The following is a 23,311-nucleotide window of genomic DNA, read 5'->3' on the forward strand; positions in this document are numbered from 1 at the left end:
CCAAAATCTTATGCTTCTTAAAAGGGCAACACCATCAATCATTTTATAACTACTTGGTTTTCTTCCTAGACCAATGCTCATATGGAAGCATGGCTAATCCTACTTGACTTTTTTTTTTTTTTTTTTGAGACGGAGTTTCTCCCTCATTGCCCAGGCTGGAGTGCAGTGGCGTGATCTCAGCTCACTGCAACCTCTGCCTTCCCGGTTCAAGCGATTCTCCTGCCTCAGCCTCCCAAGTGGCTGGGATTACAGGCATGTGCCACCATGCCCAGCTAATTTTGTATTTTTAATAAAGACAGGGTTTCACCATGTTGATCAGGCTGGTCTCAAACTCCTGACCTCAAGTGATCCACCCGCCTTGGCCTCCCAAAGTGCTGGGATTACAGGCATGAGCCACCATGCCCAGCTACATTTTTTTTTTTTTTAATACAATGCTCTTTCAGCATTTTCAGAAAACTCCAAAAGGAATGATCTCTTATTAATAGAGCAGTTGGGCTCAGAGAACTATGTAAGTGATAATGATAAAGGGAAGGATATGAGAGAATGCCTATTTTACATTTTTCCTCAAAAGAGCTCAGACTGCCTTATAAATACAAGTCTACTAATCCGCCACACACTAGCTCCTGGTTAGACAGCAGATCTGAAACTTCCTTTTGCACTGGAGGATGTGTTTGTATAAATACTTACTCAGAATTCGCTTAGTCAAAATGAGCATACGATGGGTTACTGATTTAGGGTGTTTGAACTGAATGAACATTCATGTTAGAATTTAGATCAGCTTGGCCGGGCACGGTGGCTCACGCCTGTAATCCCAGCACTTTGGGAGGCCGAGGTGGGCGGATCACGAGGTCAGGAGATGGAGACCATCCTGGCTAACACGGTGAAACCCCGTCTCTACTAAATATACAAAAAATTAGCCAGGCGTGGTGGCGGGCGTCTGTAGTCCCAGCTACTCGGGAAGCTGAGGCAGGAGAATGGCATGAACCTGGGAGGTGGAGCTTGCAGTGAGCCGAGATCGCGCCACTGCACTCCAGCCTGGGCGACAGAGCGAGACTCCGCCTCAAAAAAAAAAAAAAAAAAAAGAATTTAGATCAGCTGTGTTGATCTAAAGTGAACTTGACTCATGAATTAGAATATGTTCTATTAGCTCCTAGGATTAGAGGGGGAGGAGGGGCAAGACTTTCTTATTGGCTGAAAGAAATATATAGGTGGTCCCTAAACGAGCTGCTGATACCCCGGAAGGTTTTCAGTGCATCAGTAATCCACAATAAATGTTTAATCAAAACAGAGTAGGCAAGCAATTAGCTCAGTGATAAAAATCACACATTTGTAAACAGGATGGCAGGAAAAGGAAACTGTTTAAAAGCAACTTATTTTATGTGAAAAATAGCTTTTATAGGGAAATGGTATAATGTAGAGTCATGAAAAATTATGAGCTAGGGTAAGATAACATGTATTTGCGGTAATATTTGGTTAATCTAACACTAGAATAATTTATGTCAAGTACTCTTTTTTATCCTCTAGTTAGCTGTGTTTAAATATTCTGGCCTCAAATTTTAGGAACCCATTAATTAATCCATTTATTCAGTAGTCATTCATCCCCTGATACAAACATAGCAATATTCAGGGTGCTGGTTACAGGGAGGGCAGGATGCAAAAAAGTGTAAGGGAGCATCTCCCAGTACTTTATTTATTTTTCGAGACAGAGTCTCGCTCTCTAGCCCAGGCTGGAGTGCAGTGGTGCAATCTTGACCCCACCTCTCTGGTTCAAGCGATTCTTGTGCTTCAGCCTCCCGAGTAGCTGGGACTACCGGCGTGCGTCACCACACCCGGCTAATTTTTGTATTTTTAGTAGAGATGGGGTTTCACTGTGTTGGCCAGGCTGGTCTTGAACTCCTGACCTCAGCTGATCTACCCGCCTTGGCCTCCCAAAGTGCTGTCTCCCAGCACTTTACAATGCTATTGGGAAATGAGAACTATAGCCACATAAAAGTTAAGTAATATGAGTAAACAAAATATAATACAAAACAGAAATATAAGGGATACCACAAGATAGTGAGTGCTACTGTGGTTTTAAGTAACAAACAACTGTTGGATTATGAGAGAAAGTGTGTGTAAGAGCACACAATAAGCATCAGTGGGCACAGAAGACTTCCTGGAGGAAGTGATGTGCAGAATTTGGGCGGGAGGGAAGATGATTTCTTGTTAAGAAACTAGATGAGATATATATATATATATATATATATATATATATATATATTTGTGTGTGTGTGTGTATATATGTGTGTGTGTGTATATATATATATATATTCTTTTTTTTTTTTTGAGACAGAGTGTCGCTCTTGTTGACCAGGCTGGAGTGCAATGGTGTGATCTCGGCTTACTGCAACCTCTGCCTCCTAGGTTCAAGCGATTTGCCTCTGGAGTAGCTGGGATTACAGGCACACACCACCACGCCTAGCTAATTTTTGTATTTTTAGTAGAGAACGGGTTTCACCATGTTGGTCAGGCTGGTCTTGAACTCCTGACCTCAGGTGATCCACCTGCCTTGGCCTCCCAAAGTGCTGGGATGACAGGTGTGAGCCACCGCACTTGGCTGAGATACATACTTTTGGTTAGATCTGTCTAGGTGAGAAAGAGGGCATTTATGTTGTTCAGGATAGTAGAAAGGTTAGAAAGATTTGCCTAGATTCATAGAATCATAGAATTTTGGACCTAAAATGATTCTAAAACAATTAGCTAGGACACCAGTTCTCAAATGTGGATGCACGTTATAATTACCCATGGAGCTTTTCAAAATTCCAGTGCTGGGTTTTACCCTAGAGACTGATTTAAGTGATCTGGGTGAGGCCTGGGTGTCGGGAGGTTTAAAAACTCCCCAGGTGATTCTAATGTACAGCTTTAGCTTGAGGACCACTGATTTAGTCCAACTCCCCAGTTTTATGAGAAAAGGACCACCTTCAAATTTGTTCACACACAGCTGGTAAGAGCTGCCAGGACACCCAGTGAGCCCCAGCTCTGTTCACCACTCTCGGTTGTTTGTCTTTGACAATGTATTGTGTAGTACTCTGGAGACCACGCCAGAGAATTGGATTTTTGCCATAAAGGTCATGGGAAGCCACTGAGGGTTTTTGTGCAGGAAAATGGCGCGTTAAAAACAAATGGTCCTGCAACTTCTAGAAAGACATCAGAATTGAAAGGAATAAATGCACCCTAACAACCCAGGGGACTGATGCTATCCAAGTAAATACTCCTCTGAAATTTAAGTTTTCATGTTTATATTTTGAATTAAAAACTAATACTGTGATAATTTCTATGTCATGGCATTCAAATAAAGAGAACTGTGCTCCTCTAACTTGTGGTTGTCTAGAAAGAAGTTTCTTCTGGCCAATTCGTTCTGTTGTTTACATTTTTCTTTGATTTTATCCTTTACAACTATCTAAGTGTTCTATGTTTCATTCCTTTTTGTCTTTTCTGCCCTTTCCCTCTTCTCCAATCAAGGACATTTGTTAATTGCCCACAATATGCTCATGCATATTTATATGTCTACACCTCCCTCTCCCGTTATTGTCCCCAGGGCAGTATTGTCCAATAAAGATATAATTTGAGCCACATACGTAAAATTTTAGAAACAGATTAAATTAATATTAATAATCTATTTTATTTAACCCAATATATCCAAAATTGTATAGGTTCAACATATAGCCATTATAAAAATACAAATGAGATATTTTATATTCTCTTTTTCATCATACATCTCTGAAACCTGCTGTGTATTTTATGGTTACAGCACATATCAATTGAGATGCTATATTTTCTTTTCTTTTTTTTTTTTTTTTGAGACGGAGTCTTGCTCTGTCGCCCAGGCTGGAGTGCAGTGGCCGGATCTCAGCTCATTGCAAGCTCCGCCTCCTGGGTTCACGCCATTCTCCTGCCTCAGCCTCCGGAGTAGCTAGGACTACAGGCGCCCGCCACCTTGCCCGGCTAGTTTTTTGTATTTTTTAGTAGAGACGGGGTTTCACCGTGTTAGCCAGGATGGTCTCGATCTCCTGACCTCGTGATCCGCCCGTCTCGGCCTCCCAAAGTTCTGGGATTACAGGCTTGAGCCACCGCGCCCGGCCGAGATGCTAGATTTTCAAAAACATGCTAGAATTCAAAAACATGACACGATAAGGTTGGGTTTCAGGAAACATGTATTGTGCTTCAATTTTTAAATTTATATCGATTAAAATTACATAAATGTAAAATGCAGTTCCTCAGTTGTACTTAACACATTTCAAGTGCTCACTAGCCACATGTAGTGAATAGCACAGGTCTAGGGTTTTATATGATGGTTTCTCATTCTGCAGCTTGATAGGATCCTAGGTTCATTTTAATGAGTTTGATTGCTCTACCCTTATTGAAGAATCTGTTTTCCTTAGGAGTCTTAAAGGAGACAGGATCTGAAAAAGTTGATCATAAAAACAATTTAAGGTTCTCTAGGGGCCGGTGCAATGGCTCACGCCTGTAATCCCAGCATTTTGGGAGGCTGAGGCTGGTAGATCACTTGAGGTCAGGAATTCAAGACCAGCCTGGCCAACATGGTGAAACCTCATCTCTACCAAAAATACAAAAAAATTAACCAGGTGTGGTGGCGCACGCCTGTAATCCCAGGGAGGCTAAGATACAAGAGTCTCTCGAACCCAGGATGCAGAGGTTGCAGTGAGCTGAGATCCCACCACTGTACTCCAGCCTGGGCGACAGAGCAAGACTCTGTCTAAAACAAACAAACAAACAAACAAACAAACAGCAAAAAAAGAAAAACAAAAAACAATTTAAGATTCTCTGAACAAAGATTCAACATTTAGCACAAGAAGGTGTGCAGGGTTGTAAGCAGTTTAGGAAGGAAAATGGGGAGGAGGGAAAAAGACAGGTTTTGGCGCCCATTCCTAGTCAAACACCATTGGGAAATTTAAAAATTATATAGAAAATCAAGCAGCCAGGGCCAGGCATGGTGGCTCACACCTATAATCCCAGCACTTTGGGAGGCTGAGGCTGGCGGATCATGAGGTCAAGAGATCAAGACCATCCTGGCCAACATGGCGAAATCCTGTCTCTACTGAAAATACAAAAATTAGCCAGGCATGGTGGTGCGTGTCTGTAGTCCCAGCTACTCGGGAGGCTGAGGCAAGAGAACTGCTTGAACCTGGGAGGTGGAGGCTGCAGTGAGCCAAGATTGTGCCATTGCACTCCAGCCTGGGTGACGAGTAAGGCTCCATCTCAAAAAAAGAAAAGAAAAGAAAAAAGAAAAGCAAGCAGCTGAGAGAGAGAGAGAGAGAAAAAAGTACAATATTCAGAATGGTGAGAGAAAAAAGGAACAAATTAAAAAGTGGATTTGGGCCAGGTGCAGTGGCTCATACCTGTCATCCCAGCACTTTGGAAGACCGAAGCAGGTGGATCAATTGAGGTCAGGAGTTTGAGACCAGCCTAGCCAATATGGTGAAACCCCATCTCTATTAAAAATACAAAAATTAGCCATTGTGGTGGCACGCGCCTGTTGTCCCAGCTACGTGGAAGACTAAGAGGCAGAAGTTGCAGTGGGCCATGATCACACCACTGCACTCCAGCCTGGGCAACAGAGTGAGATTCTATCTCCAAAAAAAAGAAGAAAAAAAAAAAGTGGATTTGTCTGTTCTCAGAAGAAAAAAAGGAGTATCACTTACACAAAAATCGTTTACATAAAGTGCTACTAATGTATTCTTATAGATCTTTTCCCCCTAAAAATTTAGTATGTTATACAAATGACTATTTGATTGCATAAGCAACTTTGACATCGCCGCTCACCCCCCACCAATTGAAAATGTCCTAATATTGAAAGGTAGAGATAAATAAGTGCAAATAACTTATTTTTCTTTCACCAACTCCCTTCTTACTAATTGTTACTTCTCACATCGCTACTGTGTGCATAATCTATAGTGGGTTTGCACAGGCTAGACGCAATATAAGGCAGGTTAAGATCTTAAATCGTCTGATAATACTTAACCTTCAGTTAGTTGTGTAAACAAGGGCGTAAATAGTGTCAACAGCAGTGGGCAGAGCAGCCCTGTGCTGACAGGAATCCACAGGCTTGAGCCCAGAGAGCGCCTGAGTAGCCTCAGACAGCTGTGGGAACAGCAAAGCCCAAAGCTCCTTGTACTAATCTGCCTGTGCCCAGCAGAGGGGTGGAAGGACAGAACAGACCTGTGGGAGGTGCTCTGGCCTTTTCTTCCAGAGCAGCTGCTTCCTCTGTTCTTCTGACCACCCTACTGTTTCTAATCATGCTGCGAACTTCTTTTTCCAACTGACAAAATCTCAAAGATGGATGATGGCAAATTCTAACTCAGTTCCTGCTTGCTAATGCTTAGAAGAATATGCTATCATCCCACTTTTTTTGGTAGGTGGAGGTGAAGTTTCCTGATCATAAGAACTCGGGCCCTCCAGACATGAGTTCTAAAGGTTCCATTTTGTTGGCTCAGGATCAAAGAAAATCCTGATAATGATAGTGATAATGTGCAACTTAAAAGTCATCAGACAATTATTAAGCACCTATTTTGTGGTACAGCAGAAAAAGCATTAAAAATTCAACAAGTACTAAGAGTGTACCTACTATGTGTTCAGAACTGTGCTAGGCACTGGTGTAATAACTATAATAACAATAATAACTAAGAATTTTAAGTGCTTATATGGTGCTAGGAACTGTACTAAGCAATTTACTTATTTTTATTATTCCCATTTTTCACAGGAGACTGAGGCACAAGGGGTTAAATAACTTGCCTACGTAAACAAACTAGAATATGGATTTCCCATTTCACCTAAAGGTGAGATGACTTTCCAAAGGTCACACAGCAGTCAGAAGGGGAGGCAGGCAATCTAGCCCCATGACCCCACAGTGGAGCTTTAAGTAGGTTAATGTAAATGAAGATAATGATACCTACTTTCAGAACTTTATACATTTGCTAAATAATGCATATACTATGTCTAGCACAGTGCTTGGTAAACATTATCATTATTAGGAATTCATTAATCCAAGTGCATAATCACTCAGTATGCACTGGTACAGCCACCCCAGTTGTTAAAAGTATTGAAATGTTTCCATGTCAGTTGATAGAACCTCTGCCCTAGGCCCATGAGTAGCCCCCTTACTGGCCATGCAGCCCCTCTTGCAGGAGCCCTCCAAACCCCTAGCATTGTAAGGGCCTCCAGGACCCTGTTCTGATGGTTAGTGCCTGTGCTGCACCAGTTGTTATGTATTTTCACCATATCGTGGCTACAAATATGAGCTGGGTTCCTCATAGGCATAGTCTAGGAGGGGCACTGGGCATGACAGAAGAAAGTGATGACGGCAATGATGAAGGAGTGTGCTGAGTACAGTGGTGGACGATGGAAAAGCTCAGCTCAGGTGGGTCAGAAAGGCTTCATGGAAGGCAAGAGGCTGGCACTAGCAATAACCTGTCTGGGTGGGTGAGTGGGAGCATCCCAGATCATCACTAAAGTTCTTTTGTCTCTCAGTTTCTTCATTCTTTTTTCTCTCTTTTTTTTTTTTGAGACGGAGTCTTGCTCTGTCGCCCAGGCTGGAGTGCAATGACGTGATCTTGGCTCACTGCAACCTCTGCCTGCTGAGTTTAAGCAATTCCCCTGCCTCAGCCTCCCGAGTAGCTGGGACTACAGGCATGTACCACCATGCCTGGCTAATTTTTTTGTATTTTTAGTAGAGACGGGGTTTCACCATGCTGGCCAGGCTGGTCTTGAACTCCTAACCTCGTGATCTGCCCGCACTGGCCTCCCAAAGTGCTGGGATTACAGGCGTGAGCCACCATACCCTGCCAGTTTCTTCATTCTTGTTTCCTCTACCTAGTTCAGGTCTTCACAACCGTTTGCCTAAATTTCCACAAGAGCTTTATATGTGCTCTTCTATGCACCAACTGTTCTAGAATCTGTTCTGTGGTTCCCTTACTGAACAACCTTTAGTAAGGTCCCCGTGGTCCTGTCTCCTCATCAAGGCACCCACAACCCACTAACCATCATGCAGCCTCGGCCTCTGCTTCTAGTCTTTCCCACTTGCTTTTGGGCATGCCCCCAGCGCAACTGCAAAATAAGATGTTCCCTACACTGGACTCTGTTGCTCCTGCTGCTTGGAACTTGTGGATCCTACCTCAGAGGTTTTCAGCACCCTCTTCAGATACAACTTCTTCGGTGAAACTTTCTTCCATCTATGTTCCTTTCTTCTCCCAGCCTCTTCTCCCACCCCAAGGTAGTATGTGGGGTAATGTGTTCTGAGAACTAGCCTACATTGATAGCTTATTGTATGCCAGGTGCTTTTCTGTGAGCTTTGCATGTGCTACCTTGTTCTATCCTCACAAAAACTCTTAAGAGGTAGGCACTATTATTATTATATTTATTTTTATGTTTTTTTATTCTACTTTTTGAGACCGAATCTCACTCTGTTGCCCAGGCTGGAGTACAATGGCGTGATCTCAGCTCACTGCATCCTCTGTCTCCTGGGTTCAAGCCATTCTCCTGCCTCAGCCTCCCGGGTAGCTGGGATTACAGGTACCTGCCACCATGTGAGGCTAATTACTGTATTTTTTTTTAGTAGAGACAGGGTTTCACCATATTGGCCAGGCTGGTCTTGAACTCCTGACCTCAAGTGATCCACCTGCCTTGGCCTTCCAAAGTGCTAGGATTACAGGAGTGAGTCACCACACCCAGCTGATTATTTTGTAATAAAAAAGACAGCAGCACAGAGAAGTGAAATAATTTTCCAGAGGCCATGCAGCAAGTGAACGGAGAAGCTGGGATTCCAAGCCAGGAAGCCGGCCTCCACAGCCTGTGCTCTTAGCCATTGCTTTATAGTGACTAACAACTTGCAAAGAAAAAGACAAGATAAAAATTCTTGCATTATTACTTAATATATGCTACTTGGTTTTGTAATTTTTGTGTCATTATTTTATCTCTTTCTCTGCATGGGCTGAAAATTCCTAGAGGGGGGAGGAACTGGGTCTCAGAGCCTGCAGTCTCAGTTACCATCAGTTGTGGGCACAGGTAATGCTACTGAGCCATCACATCTTCTGGAGATTGTCAATTGGTCATGATCAAGCCCACCCTTCACTGGTATTTTTCCTAAATAAATTCATTGCTTGGCCAATCCCTGGGGCAGGATCAGGCCCAGGGTTCCACATGGACTCCAAGAAAGCAGTGCTTAGTTTTCTCATTCAGTTTGTGGCTGAGAAGTTGTCATTTATCGTCTGTACAATAAAGCAGATGTGTATGTGACTTCCCCTTTTCAGCGGTGGAGACACTGAAGCGGTCTGAGGTTATTTACCCAGAGTCCTCAGGCAGGTCTGTGGTGGAGCTTCGGTGGAACTAACTGGAAGTGACTCCATGTTTCCAGTCCAGGACCCTGGGCAACCCTGTGGTAATTGTGCCCTGATATAAGGACCAGTAGATGGACTACATTGTTGACTGACCAGAAAATTCTGGAACTCCCTAGCGCTATATTTTTACCTTGACACAAAATGAAATTATGACATCATCATGGGAACACAGGACTTCTTTCTTTTTATTTTCAGACCTTGCTCGATTTTTCCAAGGGTTGACTGATCAGTCCTTGTAATGGAAAAATGGAAATGGGAAAAAAATCATTGTGGAGAACCTGTAACATCTTCCATTTAACCTATTTGATAACTGGCTTTGTTCCAGAATCTAGAGAACAAAGTGAAAGATGCCGGCTTTAGAGGGCAACCAGTAACTTTGTATCTAGACACAATTCCTTGATAAGAAGCCAAGAACCTAGCCAAAAACTTTTAGAATCCCCTTTTTCTTTGGTGTTAGAACTGACAGCTGCTAAGAGTGTATGTGACTCTAGCGGGGAAAGCGGCTCATCCAAAAATAATGACAGCCAAATACTTTGCAGTAATACTATTTGTTATCCAGGGGTGTCCTCCGCCGCGTATAGCCACCATCTCTATTTTTGCCAGGGTTGAGGGGAATCGCTTACAGGTGTGGCGGGCCTGGAAATGGTGGCGTGGCCGGTTAGGGCGGAGTTGATCAGGAAAAGATCAGGACTTTATGGCAGAACAGAGTCCAACACCGTGCTCGGAAGAAAGTTCGAATATTTTGTTCGCTTTGGTTCCGGCAAGCCATCGCACAAGCCAGAATCTGTAACTCCAAACAGTAGCGCCCTCGAGCACGGTCCCCAACACGGTCCCCAACACTCACTCCCCATCGGCCTGGTCTGCGCCCGCAATCCGTCGCCCCCTTTAAGAGCTTGCTCCGCGGGACTAACGTTCGAACGGGCCTTGGCGCCCCTCCTCGGGCTCCGATTGGCCGTGCGCGGCGCACGAGGGCGCGCCGGCCAGCCGCGGAACGGTTGGCGGCCCTTCGTGATTGGCGGTCGAGGAGTCTATATAAGGCGCGGGGCGGCCGGGCTGCCCTGTTTAGCTACCGGACCCGAAACGGGGTAGTTGTCTGGTGTAGAGAGGTCTGCGGGGCAGTGAGCGCGCGTCACCGGAGTCATTTCTCTTCGGAGTCTTAGGTGATCAAGGGTGTGCCCACGGGGCGGACTTGTTTGCGCCTCCCGTTCCCTCCCAGTTTCCGAACGTAACACCCCGGCGCCGACGGCCCTGTGCAGGGGAGGCAGGATGGAGTTCAAGCTGGAGGCTCACCGAATCGTCAGCATCTCCCTGGGCAAGATCTACAACTCGCGGGTCCAGCGCGGCGGCATCAAGCTGCATAAGAACCTCCTGGTCTCGCTGGTGCTGCGCAGCGCCCGCCAGGTCTACCTGAGCGACCCGTGCCCCGGCCTCTACCTGGCCGGTCCCGCTGGGATCCCGGCGCCGCCACCGCAGCAGCAGCCCGGGGAGCCGGCGGCCGGGCCACCCGCCGGCTGGGGAGAGCCGCCCCCGCCCGTCGCCCGTGCCTCTTGGCCGGAGACCGAGCCGCAACCGGAGCGCCCTTCCGTCTCACACGCGCCGCGGGTAGGGGACGAGGTGCCAGTGACCACGGTGACCGGAGTCGGGGACGTTCTTCAGGGCGGAGAGGCGGACGCGACGGAAGCTGCCTGGAGCCGCGTGGAGCGGCCGCGCCAGGCGGCGGCCGGAGAAGCCGAGGGTCCCGCCGGAGGCTGGGGCGTCTTCCCCGAGGGATCGCTTGCCGCGCGCCGCCCCTGCGGCTGCCCCCTAGGCGGGGAGGACCCGCCGGGTACACCGGCCGCGACCCCCCGCACTGCCTGCTGCTGCGCGCCGCGACCAGCCGAGGACGAGCCCCCCGCGCAGCCCGCAGTGTGCCCCAGGAAGCGCGGCGCGGCGGGGGTGGGCGGCGGCCCAGCGGGCTGCCCGGCGCCCGGCTCGACCCCGCTCAAGAAGCCCCGCCGGAACTTAGAGCAGCCGCCGAGTGGAGGAGAGGACGACGACGCGGAGGAGATGGAGACCGGGAACGTGGCTAACCTCATCAGCATCTTCGGTTCCAGTTTCTCGGGACTCCTACGGAAAAGCCCCGGGGGCGGCAGGGAGGAAGAGGAGGGAGAGGAGAGCGGCCCGGAAGCCGCCGAGCCCGGGCAGATCTGCTGCGATAAGCCGGTGCTGAGAGACATGAACCCCTGGAGCACAGCCATCGTGGCCTTCTGAGCCCTTGGCCCCCATGCGGGGAGGAGGTTGAGCAGCGGGCGTCCTCGAAGTGAGGGTCGGGCCCTTGCTGGCTGCGAGGACGCCCAGAGACCGCGGCCGCTGAGCGCGTTGGGCAGACTGGTTGCCGCTGGGCATCGCAAACTGCCCCCGGGCGCATCTGGCTTTTCTGGAGACCTGGGAGCTTGAGGCTCATTGGAAGAGGACGATCTTTAACTTTTTGTGTTTGTGTATGTCTGTGTATGTAAGTTTGTCTTGTGGCATTAAGACTATTTTGTTCTGGAATGCACCACTCCTTCCCCAGGGCTTAAGAGATTGGGGGCAGACAGGGACTTTCCTCTGCCGGCTGCGTGGAGAAGGAAGCGGCTAAAAGGTTTGGGCCGGGGAGTTCCCCATTCGTTCTCCGGGGAGGGAGGGACTTTACACCCACCCCTCACCGGAAAGCTAGACCCGCTTCAGGGCCAGGAGTGGCGTTTCCGCACAGGATTTCCTAAGACGAGAGGGATTTAGGCAGCAGCACAGACTTGGATTCCTTCTGTCCCTCCCCACCTTTCTCTCCCAATGAAGAAACGTTTATATCCTGTGATTACTCTAGGAAAGGGGCATATTAACCGTCCTTTGCTTCCCCGCAGGGGAGAAAAAGCTTGAACTTCACAGAAGAGTTCAAGCTTGGAAATAATGGAGTTTATAGAGAAAAGATATATTTTTAAAAGCTCTAGGTCAGAACTACTACACAGTGCTTTTAAAAAGTGTTTAATGAAAGTTTACAGACAGAAGCCCGAAGTGGAAAGACCTTATGGTTTTGTAGATATGGTGACTCCAGTCTTTGTTATATAAAGGTTGGGGGAGCTGATAAGGTTTTTGTACAGTATTTTCTCCTTCGTTGTATTGATTTTTGTATAAAAATGTAACTTCTACGTGTCTAACACGTATTAAATATTTTGAAGCAACGTAACTGCCTGCTTGTCTGCAATAACCTGCCTGGGTTGGGAGGGAAGTGGGAGGAGGGAAACCAGGGCCTGGGCTAGAAAATTGAAGGTGTGGTTCTTAATATCAGTCATTCGCAGACTGAGAACATTGTTTACTGACTCCACTAAGTATCAAGAGAGACACGTTTAATTTTTCCTCCTAGATCAGAGGAATGCTATTAGATACTAATATCAGCGACCTGCCAGGTTCTTGAAACCTACCGCTACAACTGGCTTTTCTAAGGTCGGTTTAGACCAATTTGTCACCCAATATGTGGGTATATATTATTAAGTAATTTAACCATCAGCTTTTGAAGCCCTGCTTATCTGCAAAAATGTTTTTCAGCAAAACTTTGTTTCCTGTTAAGCTGTTAATATGGGTCATCTTTTAGCTTTGTAATTGAAAAAAAAAAAGTTTAGATAGTTTACCTTAAAAGCCCATTCGAACTGACATAGGAAGATGAAAGAGACTGACTTGTCCAAATTGTCAGGTCCACCTCTGCATTACAGTGGATGTCAGGATGTAAATTTTCCATTTTTCTCTTATATCTAGAAAGTAAATGTATTGGTGAGAGGGAAATTGCTTGCATCAAACCAGATAAGGAAGGAGGGCTGGGCAACTTTAATTCTCATTTAGCAAAACTTCCTGATTTGTTTTGTTACTCAAATGGTGACATCAGTGTTTGGTCATGGTAGACACTTAGATGATGATAGCCAAAACATGCATCGATTTTACTAAAATCACTGCCATTAAGAGCTGTTTGTCTCTTCATGTTCAGTGTTTGAAAGGTATTCAATAATCTATTTCAGAAGCAAATCAATTAGGGAATGGTGTTTAAAATACAGTACAGTTGCCAGGACTTTAAAAGGTGGTGCTGGTTTCTAACAACTTATGAGTATGTAGGGTGTTTAAAAGATGGGAGAGATTGAAGAAAGAGACAAAGGTTTAAAGGTCATAGCCTTCGAGTATAAGAGGCATACGAATGGTGTCTTGGCCTTAACTCCCAATTATATGAAATTCTGTTTTAGCTGAATAGGCCAGTGCCTCGTGACTTGATATTTCAGCAAATCTATTAGTGGTTCCTTAAGCATAGGGAACTTTCTACTTTACGCTCTGTCGCCATTATAATGTATTTATAGAACTAAACATTCTCAAATTAGGGTCTTGTTAAATTGACTTTTTCTTTCAGACAGTAGCTACTTAAATTCTGTTACAGCTACAAAAGATCCATCAAGTGCTGACTGCTTAAACTGAAGAAGGTGTCCAGGGCCTTAATTCTGCAAACATTTACGGTTGCTAGAAAGTATGATGCTTGAACAGCGATCTCAGTGTATTTTATGTTTGAAAGGGGGTAACATTTGGTGTGTTTAAGAGAGCTGATGTGTTTTGGAAGAGACAAAAGTTGATCCTTGGTTTCACATTAAGATGAACCTGGGTCCATGTGTCTGCTTAAAGAATGTAAATTGGCATACTTGATAGGATAAAGCTTTGTAGGAATTAGAAAAGATCATTCTCTTTTTTTGTTGCAGAAGCAGTATAGTGTAGTAGTTAGAGCATGGGCCCTGGAGCCAGGCCGCTTGGCGTCTTCCTTCCTTCATTTTTATTTATTTATTTATTTATTTTACTATAAAAAGTAAATAAAAAGTGAGCTATGTTGGCTGGGTTTGTCTTGAACTCCTGCCCTCAAGCAATCCTCCTGCCTCAGCCTCCCAAAGTGCTGGGATTACAGGCATGAGCCACCACAACCTGGCCTGCTTGCGTTTTTGGCTCTGCCACTTAGCTGTGGGACCTTGGACAAGTTACTTCATCTCTCTGTGCCTCAGGTTTTTCCAATGTAAAATTGGGATAATTGGATCTATCTCATAGGGTTGTGAAAATTAATGAGTTAATGCTCTTAGAAGAGTACCTCATGTAATAAACACTCAACTGTTAATTATTATTAATGTAGAAGTTAATTCTGTGTATAAATCAGATATACTGTGGTCAAAGATTTGTGTGTATTTGTAAGAAAGGAGGAGAATGCAGAATCAAGTGGTCCTATCTGTGAATGCTGGGTTCTTTTATTCCTCTTTTTCTCTGGGCACCTGGCAGTCAGGAAGCTTTGTTCTACCAACATAGTTTTGTTGCTGTGAATGTCTCACACCAACCGGGTGATTTTTCCAATTGTATCAAACAACTCTTTTCAGGGAGGAGTAAGCTGGAGTGAAAACAGGCAAGGAGCAAAGTTCTTGTTGACATACAGATGCTTTCTGTGGATGAGTAAAGATAAAAGTAGCCCATAAAGTTATTTTTAGCTTGAATTACTTGGGCATGGAATGTTTAAACCATACTTATTGATAGGTCCTGGACAAGAGCCTTCGCAATGCCAACCTAGGGCTACCACACAACCAAATCAGATGCAGTGTGACTAGAAACAATGCCATGGTTTTATAGTACCTAACCACTTCTTGACCACTCTGGGAGGGACCTAGTCTCTTGATCAAATTAACCTTAGCTCTGGGGTGTAAAAAAATCCTTCTGACTGCTGCGTAAAAGCCAGATGTTTAAAGTGCTTTCCAACAAGTACTCCAAGAAGATCACATTAATAGGGAATAAAGGTCGGGCGCAGTGGCTCACACCTGTAATCCCAGCACTTTGGGAGGCCGAGGCGGGTGGATCACTTGAGGTCAGGAGTTTGAGACCAGCCTGGCCAACATGGTGAAACCCCATCTCTACTAAAAATATAAAAATTAGCTGGGTGTGGTGGTGGGAAAAAAGGGCATAAAGGGATAAATGTTAGTAATTTACTTATTTTTTTTTGAGACGGAGTCTCGCTGTGTCACCCAGGCTAGAGTGCAGTGGTGCGATCTCAGCTCACCGCCTCCCTGGTTCAAGCGATTCTGCTTCAGCCTCCTGAATAGCTGGGATTACAGGCGCCCGCCACCATACCCGGCTAACTTCTGTATTTTTAGTAGAGATGGGGTTTCACTATGTTGACCAGGCTGGTCTCAAACTCCTGACCTCAGGTGATCCACCTGCCTTGGCCTCCCAAAGTGCTGGGATTACAGGCGTGAGCCACCACCCCCGGCCCAGTATGTACTTCTCAACCATGTCATTTTAACCCTGTCTTCCCTTTCAGAAACCAATATTTGTTCTTGGTGACGGGAACTAATGATGGAAAGCCTGAATTGCTCCTCCAAAATGACTGGGTTTTCTTTATGGCACCAAATAACCTTTCCATTCCTTCTACTCATCACTGATTGGATTTGGGAGTGTGAAGTGAGAGGAAATGGGTCATTTGACAACTTTGGTGGAAAGCGTCTCAGAATAAAGATGTAGGAAATATTGGGAATGAAATTAATAATTATAAAACTGTTCCATCTTATCACTGGGTTAGTTTGAGTTTCTCTTACTGCAACTTACTAGGCATGATAACCTAGCCTCAGATCTTGTGTGATGGGGTCGACAGGCTAATCCCACTGTGATATGGCGTTTGATGGACATTTATTTCCTTGTACTTTTTTTTAAAAAAGTAGAGTTAGTTCAGTTCACTGAATAACCAAAGGATTTCTGATCTCTTGCCCTAAATATTTTATTCTTGTCCTGTTTGTGAATTTTTTATTCTTCTAGACTTCCTTTTATCCCAGCAGTCCCTGAAAAAAGACAGGAATGAAAAGAAACGCTGATCCAACCTTTCCGTGACTATGAAAGAGGCCATTACTATGAGGTGCAGTGCTCCGGTGGGGAGGGAGGCCTGCTTCCCAGGATTCCTGGCACTCTTTCCAGTAATGAGCAGTTTGTCTCTCAGCCTTTGAACCATTGTTCAAATTTAAAATTCAACCCAGTGGAAAGTCTTGGGAGGAAAAACATAGAAGGAGAGTTGATGTTAGGAGTCACTGTGATCTTAATGCATGCCCTTGGAGTTTTTCAGTAATAATTCTTAAGGGTATGATAGAGAACAAATGTGGAAGAGCAGAAAGTGTGAAAGGATACGCACATCTAGCTGAATGCCTCCTTCCTGATTCAAATACAGTTTTTCCCAATGCCTGCTACCACTGCTCCCTCCCCCAGTAGGAATGGGGGTTTTAAAATAAAATCTCTCTCTAGCAATTGCTCTCTCCCAGAGGAATACAGCCCAAAGCGTCTTTGCTGGACTACTGCCTGGGGTTTATCTCAGACCTCTGGAATCCTTCAGGCAGGGAAGGAGAAACCTCCAGGGACTGCATTCCCGAAAGGGCCTCTTCTCTCTCCTCTCCAGACCAGCAGGAGCCTCTACTACCGCATGCTGCCCACTTATGGGCAGGTGAGATAGAGTATTGGCTATCCACTTTTGCAAGCTGCAGGAAGAAGGGCTGGTACCCAGCACTGCCACTGAGCATCTCTAGTAGATGATTCTTTTAGGGGACTGGCATAGAGCTGACCTGGTGTATTAGTTCGTTTTCACACCGCTATAAAGAAATACCGGAGACTGGGTAATTGATAAAGAAAAGAGGTTTAATTGGCTCACAGTTCTGCATGTCTGAGGAAGCCTCGGGAAACTTAACAATCATGGCGGAAGGGGAAGCAGGCACGTGTGAGCGCAGTAAAAACTACCATTTATAAAACTCATGGGAACAGCATGGGGGAACCACCCCATAATCCAATCACTTATTTGGGTGGGGACATAGAGGCAAACCATGTCATCTGGGATATTTGCGGTAAATCTACTTTTTATGTAATAAAGTTTTCTGGGACCCGGTCACAAGAAGCCTCTAGGCCTGTGCGATAACCCATATCCCTAACTTACAGGATGGTGAGACAGCTGCCCCCTTTCCATCCATTTAGCACCAACGCAGCCCTGGTCCCAGCCCTCTGCTTTTTCCCTATGGAATGGGGCCTCTGCAAGGTTGCCCCAGCCCAATCATTCCACCAGATGCCAAGACAAGGCTCCTTTCAGTTTTCCTAGAATTCAGGGATGTGCAGAAAGCCATGTGTTCCCACCTGCTTGTTCCTCAACCCCTTCCACCTCTCAAGTCTTGGGGCAGAGCAGCTGTTGGAAACTTGCATGGTGTGAGGTAAGAGAAAAACCATTTTGTTCCTCTGTGCAAACACGGACGTTGTCTCTGAAGTGTAGGATTTCCTTTGGTACTCCCCACACTTGATCCTCTTCCAGAATCCAAGATACCATCCGTGAGGTTTTCTCTCTGTTGATCCACATCTGGTTCGTTCTTTCTAGCCAGTCACAGGATCTGCCTGTCTTCTGTGGCATAGATACTTCCTTCAGTGCTGTAGCTGTTTTGTCTTTCCATTTCTGTCTGTCTGGGTCTTTCTCCGTCTCCCCTCCCTCCACCCTCTCCTGAGGATGCTCGTGTTCATTATTTTCCTCGGGAAGAGTCTGACTGCTAAGGAGAGAACTGTGGTTGGGAATGCTACAGCCTGCTAAGAAGGAGCAAAGATTTCGATTTCCTGACCACGAGACTTGCAAAGAATCTCCAGAGACTCTGGGCCCTGGAGATCAAGCCACAGCTGTGTTAGCTGGAAATCATCCTCTCACTGTGTCTCACCAGACCGCCAATTCCATCATAATAGCAGGGGGTGGGTAGGGGAGTATACATCCTAGAAACAGGAGCAGCAGCTGAAACCCAACTTGGCTTGTGGCCAGATGCAGGAAAGGAGAGGCAAAGCAAGGGGAGCTCGAACGTGGGCTACACAGCATTTCCGCTCTCCACCCCAACTTTTTTTTTTTTTTTTTTTTTTTTTTGCTGGAACTGCGTGTGCTGCTTTCTAGAACAGATAATGAATCACAGAGCTGCTCAGATGGAGAAATCCAAAAGTGCCTCTTTGCCTTATCTCCCCCTTCTAGGCTTTGATTGATTAATAGAGACTTTTTACAGTCACTAAAGTGGGAGTGGGGAGTCCTCATAACCCCCTGGGGTCGTGCAGCAGAGGTGACCAGCGGGAAGTGAGTTACAGGGTTGTGACGTGATGTGGGGAGGTGGAGGAGGAACTGCCACTCAGTCAAGTTCTGCTCAAGGTCTGCTATGGGCCGAGTGAATTTAGGGCAGGAGCACCACACCCACTTTTTTCTCCTTGGCTTTTCTTAAACTGCATCACAACCTCCTGTTTTCTTCAGACAATTCCAAGTTTTATTTTTGGTTTGGAAAAGGGTGAAAGTGCCTTGGCATCTGCATTTATCAGCTAGCACTCTGTGTGACCTACTTAAGAGACTGCGTAGTGACTTTTCTTTTTAGGGCCATGGGAGAAATCCCTAAAAGCAAAGATTTAGTGTCAGAAGCTGAAGTTGAGGTATATGGGATGCTCTGCTTGGGGGATTATTGTTCTATAGTTCCTGCGGGTTTCTCCCAGCACCCCCCTCCCTCTTCAGAATGCATTTGGAAAGGCGCTCCTAGCCTGCACTGCAGAGAGCAGCTGTAAAGATGCGGTGTGGGGGCGATTCTGGTGCGTGGGCTGGCCCAGCTGTCGGCTTCCCAACCTTTCAGTCACCTCAGCATCAGGCATCTGGCTGCCTAACATGGAGCTGGCAGCTTGCTAAGGCTCCTGAATGCCCTCAGGAGATGAAGCGGGGAGTCTCTTACTTTATCAGGCAGAAAAGACTAAATGAGGTCCAGAGAGTGAGCAGCAGGTCATCATGAATGATCAAGTGAGGACCCAAGCAGAGGCACTGTTAGAATCAGCCCTGGACTGACTCCTTGAGACCTCTCTGGGCAAAGGACTGTGGTCTTAACTCTGAACATGTGACTCACGATTTGGAAAGTCATTCATCTTTCTTGGTTTCTATTTACAGTTTTGAAATAAAGTATCCACTTGCCTCACAATTGTGATTAGAAGATAAATGAGTGTTTGTAAAGCAAAGCTAAAAGATACAAACAACTCAGTCCTGGATCCCATCAATTAAGCATTGACAGGAACACCCAGAAGAAACTCATGAATAGGGAATACAAAAATGCAGACAACAGGATCCTGGCCCTCACAGCCATTACATTCCAGTTGAGATGCAAAACATCAGAGAAACCCCCCCGAAACTTGATAGTGCGTTAAGTGTGGGCTAGTCGCTTGCTTCTCAAAGTATGGTCCAGGGACCATGGGTATTGTCTGGGAGCTTACTAGAAATGGAGAGAATCTCAGGCCCCACTTCAGACCTACTGAATCTGCAGTTTAACAAGATCCCCAGGTGATCAATATGCACATTAAAGTTTAAAGAGCAGGTATTTCCACTGATCTCAGAATCAAGCATGAATTTCTCAGCTTTAGGTCACTCAAGGTCTAGCTGTGTCTTGTTATTTCTTCTCTCACATCCTGCCTCCAGCTATACGAACTATCTGCAGTTTAGGTAGCTTTTCTGCAGGCTTCTGGGCCTCTTCACGTGCTGCTTCCTAGAGAGGCGTGGTCAAGTTTACAGTTTAACTGTGAGAATAAAGAAACTACCGGGAAGGAAAAAGGGCAGAAAGCTAAGACCTAGTGATATGGAAGCCTAAAGGTAGGGACTGGAATAGGAAGAGGGCGCTGTTAAAAGGAACAGTTTGCAGAGAGGTAAGAGTAGAGCCTGGCTGCTGTGAAGGGAGGTGGGGCAAAGAAAATGTCCTTGAACTAAGATTATCATTAGTGAATTATTATTATTATGTTTTGAGACAGGGTCTTGCTGTGTCTCCCAGGCTGCAGTGCAGTGTAAGGATCACAGCTCACTGCAGCCTCAGCCTCCCAAAGTAGCTGGGACTACAGGAGCGCACCACCATGCCAACTAATGTTTATATTTTTTGTAGAGATGAGGTTTCACCATGTTGCCCAGGTTGGTCTCGAACTCCTGGCCTCAAAGGATCTTCCTGCCCTCAGACTCTCAAACTACTGGGATTACAGGTGTGAGCCACTGTGCCCAGCCACATTTTTTTTTTTCTTTTAGAGACAGGGTCTTTGTTGCCCAGGCTGGAGTGCAGTGGTGCAATCATAGCTTACTGCAGCCTTGAACTCCTTGGCCAAAGTGATCCTCCTGCCTCAGCCTCCAGAGTAGCTGGAACTACATGCACACGCCTCTAAGCTCAACTAAGTTTTCATTGGTGAATTTTGAGAGAGGTTCTGTAGAAGATGGGAGAGAAAACTAGATTATAAGTGAGTGGAAAGATGTGGGGGCCCTGGCTGTAGCTCCTTCCCCAAGAAATTTGGCATAAAGGCAGAAAAGAACCAGGTGACAGCTAGAAAGGATCTGGGGTCAATTGGAAGGGCCTGCACATGTCTTAAGGCAGAACTAGTGGGTGCAGAAACAGCTAGACTGAGGGTGAATGGGATTTGAATATATAAACTCCTAAATATGAGTCTCTTATCAGGAGGAATAAACACTTTCTTTTCCTTCTCCTGTCAAATAAAAGGAGACAAGAGACACTAATAAATCACTCCAGGGACCTTGTTAGTATCAGCAGTCTGCATTCCGCTCCTCACTCCCAGCTCATGAAGACCCTTGCAGCTGAAACTCCAGCATACCAGTTGGCAAGGTAACAAACTGCTAAGGGATCCTGGAGAATAAAAGGATCACTCCCGAAACCCTAGTGCCGCCAGCTACTAATCTAAAGATAGAGATTTCTGATGCTTCATCCCCTTTATAGATTAGGAGTTTAAAACATACTGGAATGCAAACATGTGCTATGAGGAAAGCAGGATTTGTCATTCTTGCCAGCAGAAAACACACATGCACACACGTGCACACACACACTTGTAATCTGTTCTCATTTGGAAGGCCAGTTATGAATGAGCATGGTTTCCTGGGTAAAAAATTTTCTCTTCCTTCCCTCCCCACCAAGTCTGACCTCATCTGTCATTTTCAGTGTTATGGAGGATTAGTCTGAGACTGAAAACAGGTTGAGACATGTCCAACAAAGAGGCTCCAGATACTGAGAGAGGAGGGAGGGAAGTCAAGCAGTTTGAGGTCTCTTAAGGCAACTGACAAGAGGATCAGGAGAAGAAAGTAGGAGTAAGAGAGGAGAGTGGATTGGATGGATAGGGAAGGCAAGAGAGACAGATGTCTGTGATGATTTAAAGAGAAACACGATTAAAATAAATTCAGAGTCAGAAAACAGGAACAATGTGAGAAGCAGGAAAAGGTAATGGACTGAGAACTGCAGTGTATTTGATAAAACATAGCCTCATCCAGATGGAGAAACAGCATCATCCCCCAGCAAACTCCTCTGGAACGTGGGGGTGAGGGGGAATGCAAAAGAATTAATAGCTCCACTTGGTAGCGGGATCCTTTCATGCTAAAGGCGTGAAAGTGATTTACAAACCAGCATCATTACAGGACCTTTGTCACAGTTTGCTGAAGAGATAAGGTGAGGCTCTAACTTGTTAGTCTTTGCATGCCTAGACCACCCAGAGACAAAACTCAACCCAGAGCTCAAAATTCCTCCAGTCTGTTTGCTCTCTGTCCTAATTAGATGAAGCTATTTCTAAAAACAAACATCATCTCCTCTCACAGATTCCCTCGCCCCACTGCTATCTGCATTTAGTGCCTTCTCCTGACTTGTCTGATTCTTCCACTCGCATTCCTTCTCAGGTACCAGGGTTGCAACTCTTGGCCTCACCCCCCACCTCCACTCCCCATCCCCCATCCCTCTTACCAACACATCTAAACACTCGTTAAGCTCACAGCATTATCTTCACAATGTAGTTCATTTCTATTCCTGCTTTCTAGTTCCCACTGGTACCATCTTCGTTCTTCAAACACTTCTTACTTCAGTCTGTTCTCCACTTCGCCTCAATAGCCCCCCCCCACCCCAGCGCTACCTTATAACTAATGGATTACTCATCTGACAGTACAGTTTTGGTGATATTATCAGTCTGACTCAAAAGCCTCTAATAACTTCCCATATTCTCTATGAACTCCTCTGCCTGCCAGTCAGCCTTTCATTCAGCCATCATTTATTGTCTACTCTGTGTCAGGCACTAGGTACAAAGATGAGTAAGGAAGTTGATATCTAGAGGGAAGAGGGATGAAAAACGCATCATTACAATCCAGAGTTAATACTACTGTGATACAGGAATATTGATGAAGAATAGTTAACCCAGACAGAGTGTCAGGGAAGGGTTCCTGCGAAGAGGAGGTCATTTCTGTGCTGAGTCTCAAAAGGCAAGTTGGACTTAGCCAAGTAGGCAATAAGGGGGAAATCATTCCAGGCAGCTAGAGCTGCATGTGCAAAGGCCCTGAGTCCTTGAGAGCTGGTAGATGCTGAACATCACAAACGCTTCCTTCCTTCTGTTCAGAGCATGGGTGTGAAGAATGGCCCTGAGGATTAAGAGGCGTCATACTGTAAAAGACTGAGCATGCCATGGTAGGGGGTTTGGTTTCACCTTAAAAGATGTGAGGGAGCCAAGGAAGACTTTTAAGCGGGGCAGGGGAGCAGGGTCCAGTTAGAGGGCTGTTCTATAATGCAGGTGAGAAATGATTGGGGCCAATAGCAACAGTGGCACTTCTCCTGAGGCATCTATCGTACATTGCCTTACTTGTGTACATATTGTTAAATTTCCTGAAATGTCTTACCTCTCTTTTTCTCACCAAATTGTAAACTCTTTGAAGGTAAGTGCTGAACCTTAATCTTTTCTATGTCAAAACCTTTTCTGCCAGGATCTGCTCTGATATCAGCAGAAACAGAAACTGAAAAAATGGGGACTAGCCTAGAAGCAGTAGGCAAGAGGGAGCTCCCAAACCAAAAGAGAGAAAGGAATGTGAGGTTTCTTTTCAC

At 45.6% G+C, this 23,311-nt stretch overlaps 1 protein-coding gene across 1 annotated transcript; it reads left to right on the forward strand.

Moving 5' to 3' along the window:
* Positions 1-10,452: 10,452 nt before the first annotated feature.
* On the forward strand, positions 10,453-12,591 carry IER5 (immediate early response 5). The gene has a single exon (XM_002802002.4). It carries the CDS (start codon positions 10,659-10,661, stop codon positions 11,640-11,642), a length of 984 nt encoding a protein of 327 aa, XP_002802048.4. The 5' UTR covers positions 10,453-10,658; the 3' UTR covers positions 11,643-12,591.
* The last annotated feature ends 10,720 nt before the right edge of the window (positions 12,592-23,311 follow it).

This window comes from Macaca mulatta, chromosome 1 (assembly GCF_049350105.2).
Source record: "Macaca mulatta isolate MMU2019108-1 chromosome 1, T2T-MMU8v2.0, whole genome shotgun sequence".
Lineage (NCBI taxonomy): Eukaryota > Metazoa > Chordata > Mammalia > Primates > Cercopithecidae > Macaca > Macaca mulatta.

Bases quoted from the DNA above. Each gene is read 5' to 3' on its own strand.
- IER5 (XM_002802002.4), top strand. From the start codon at position 10,659: ATGGAGTTCAAGCTGGAGGCTCACCGAATCGTCAGCATCTCCCTGGGC.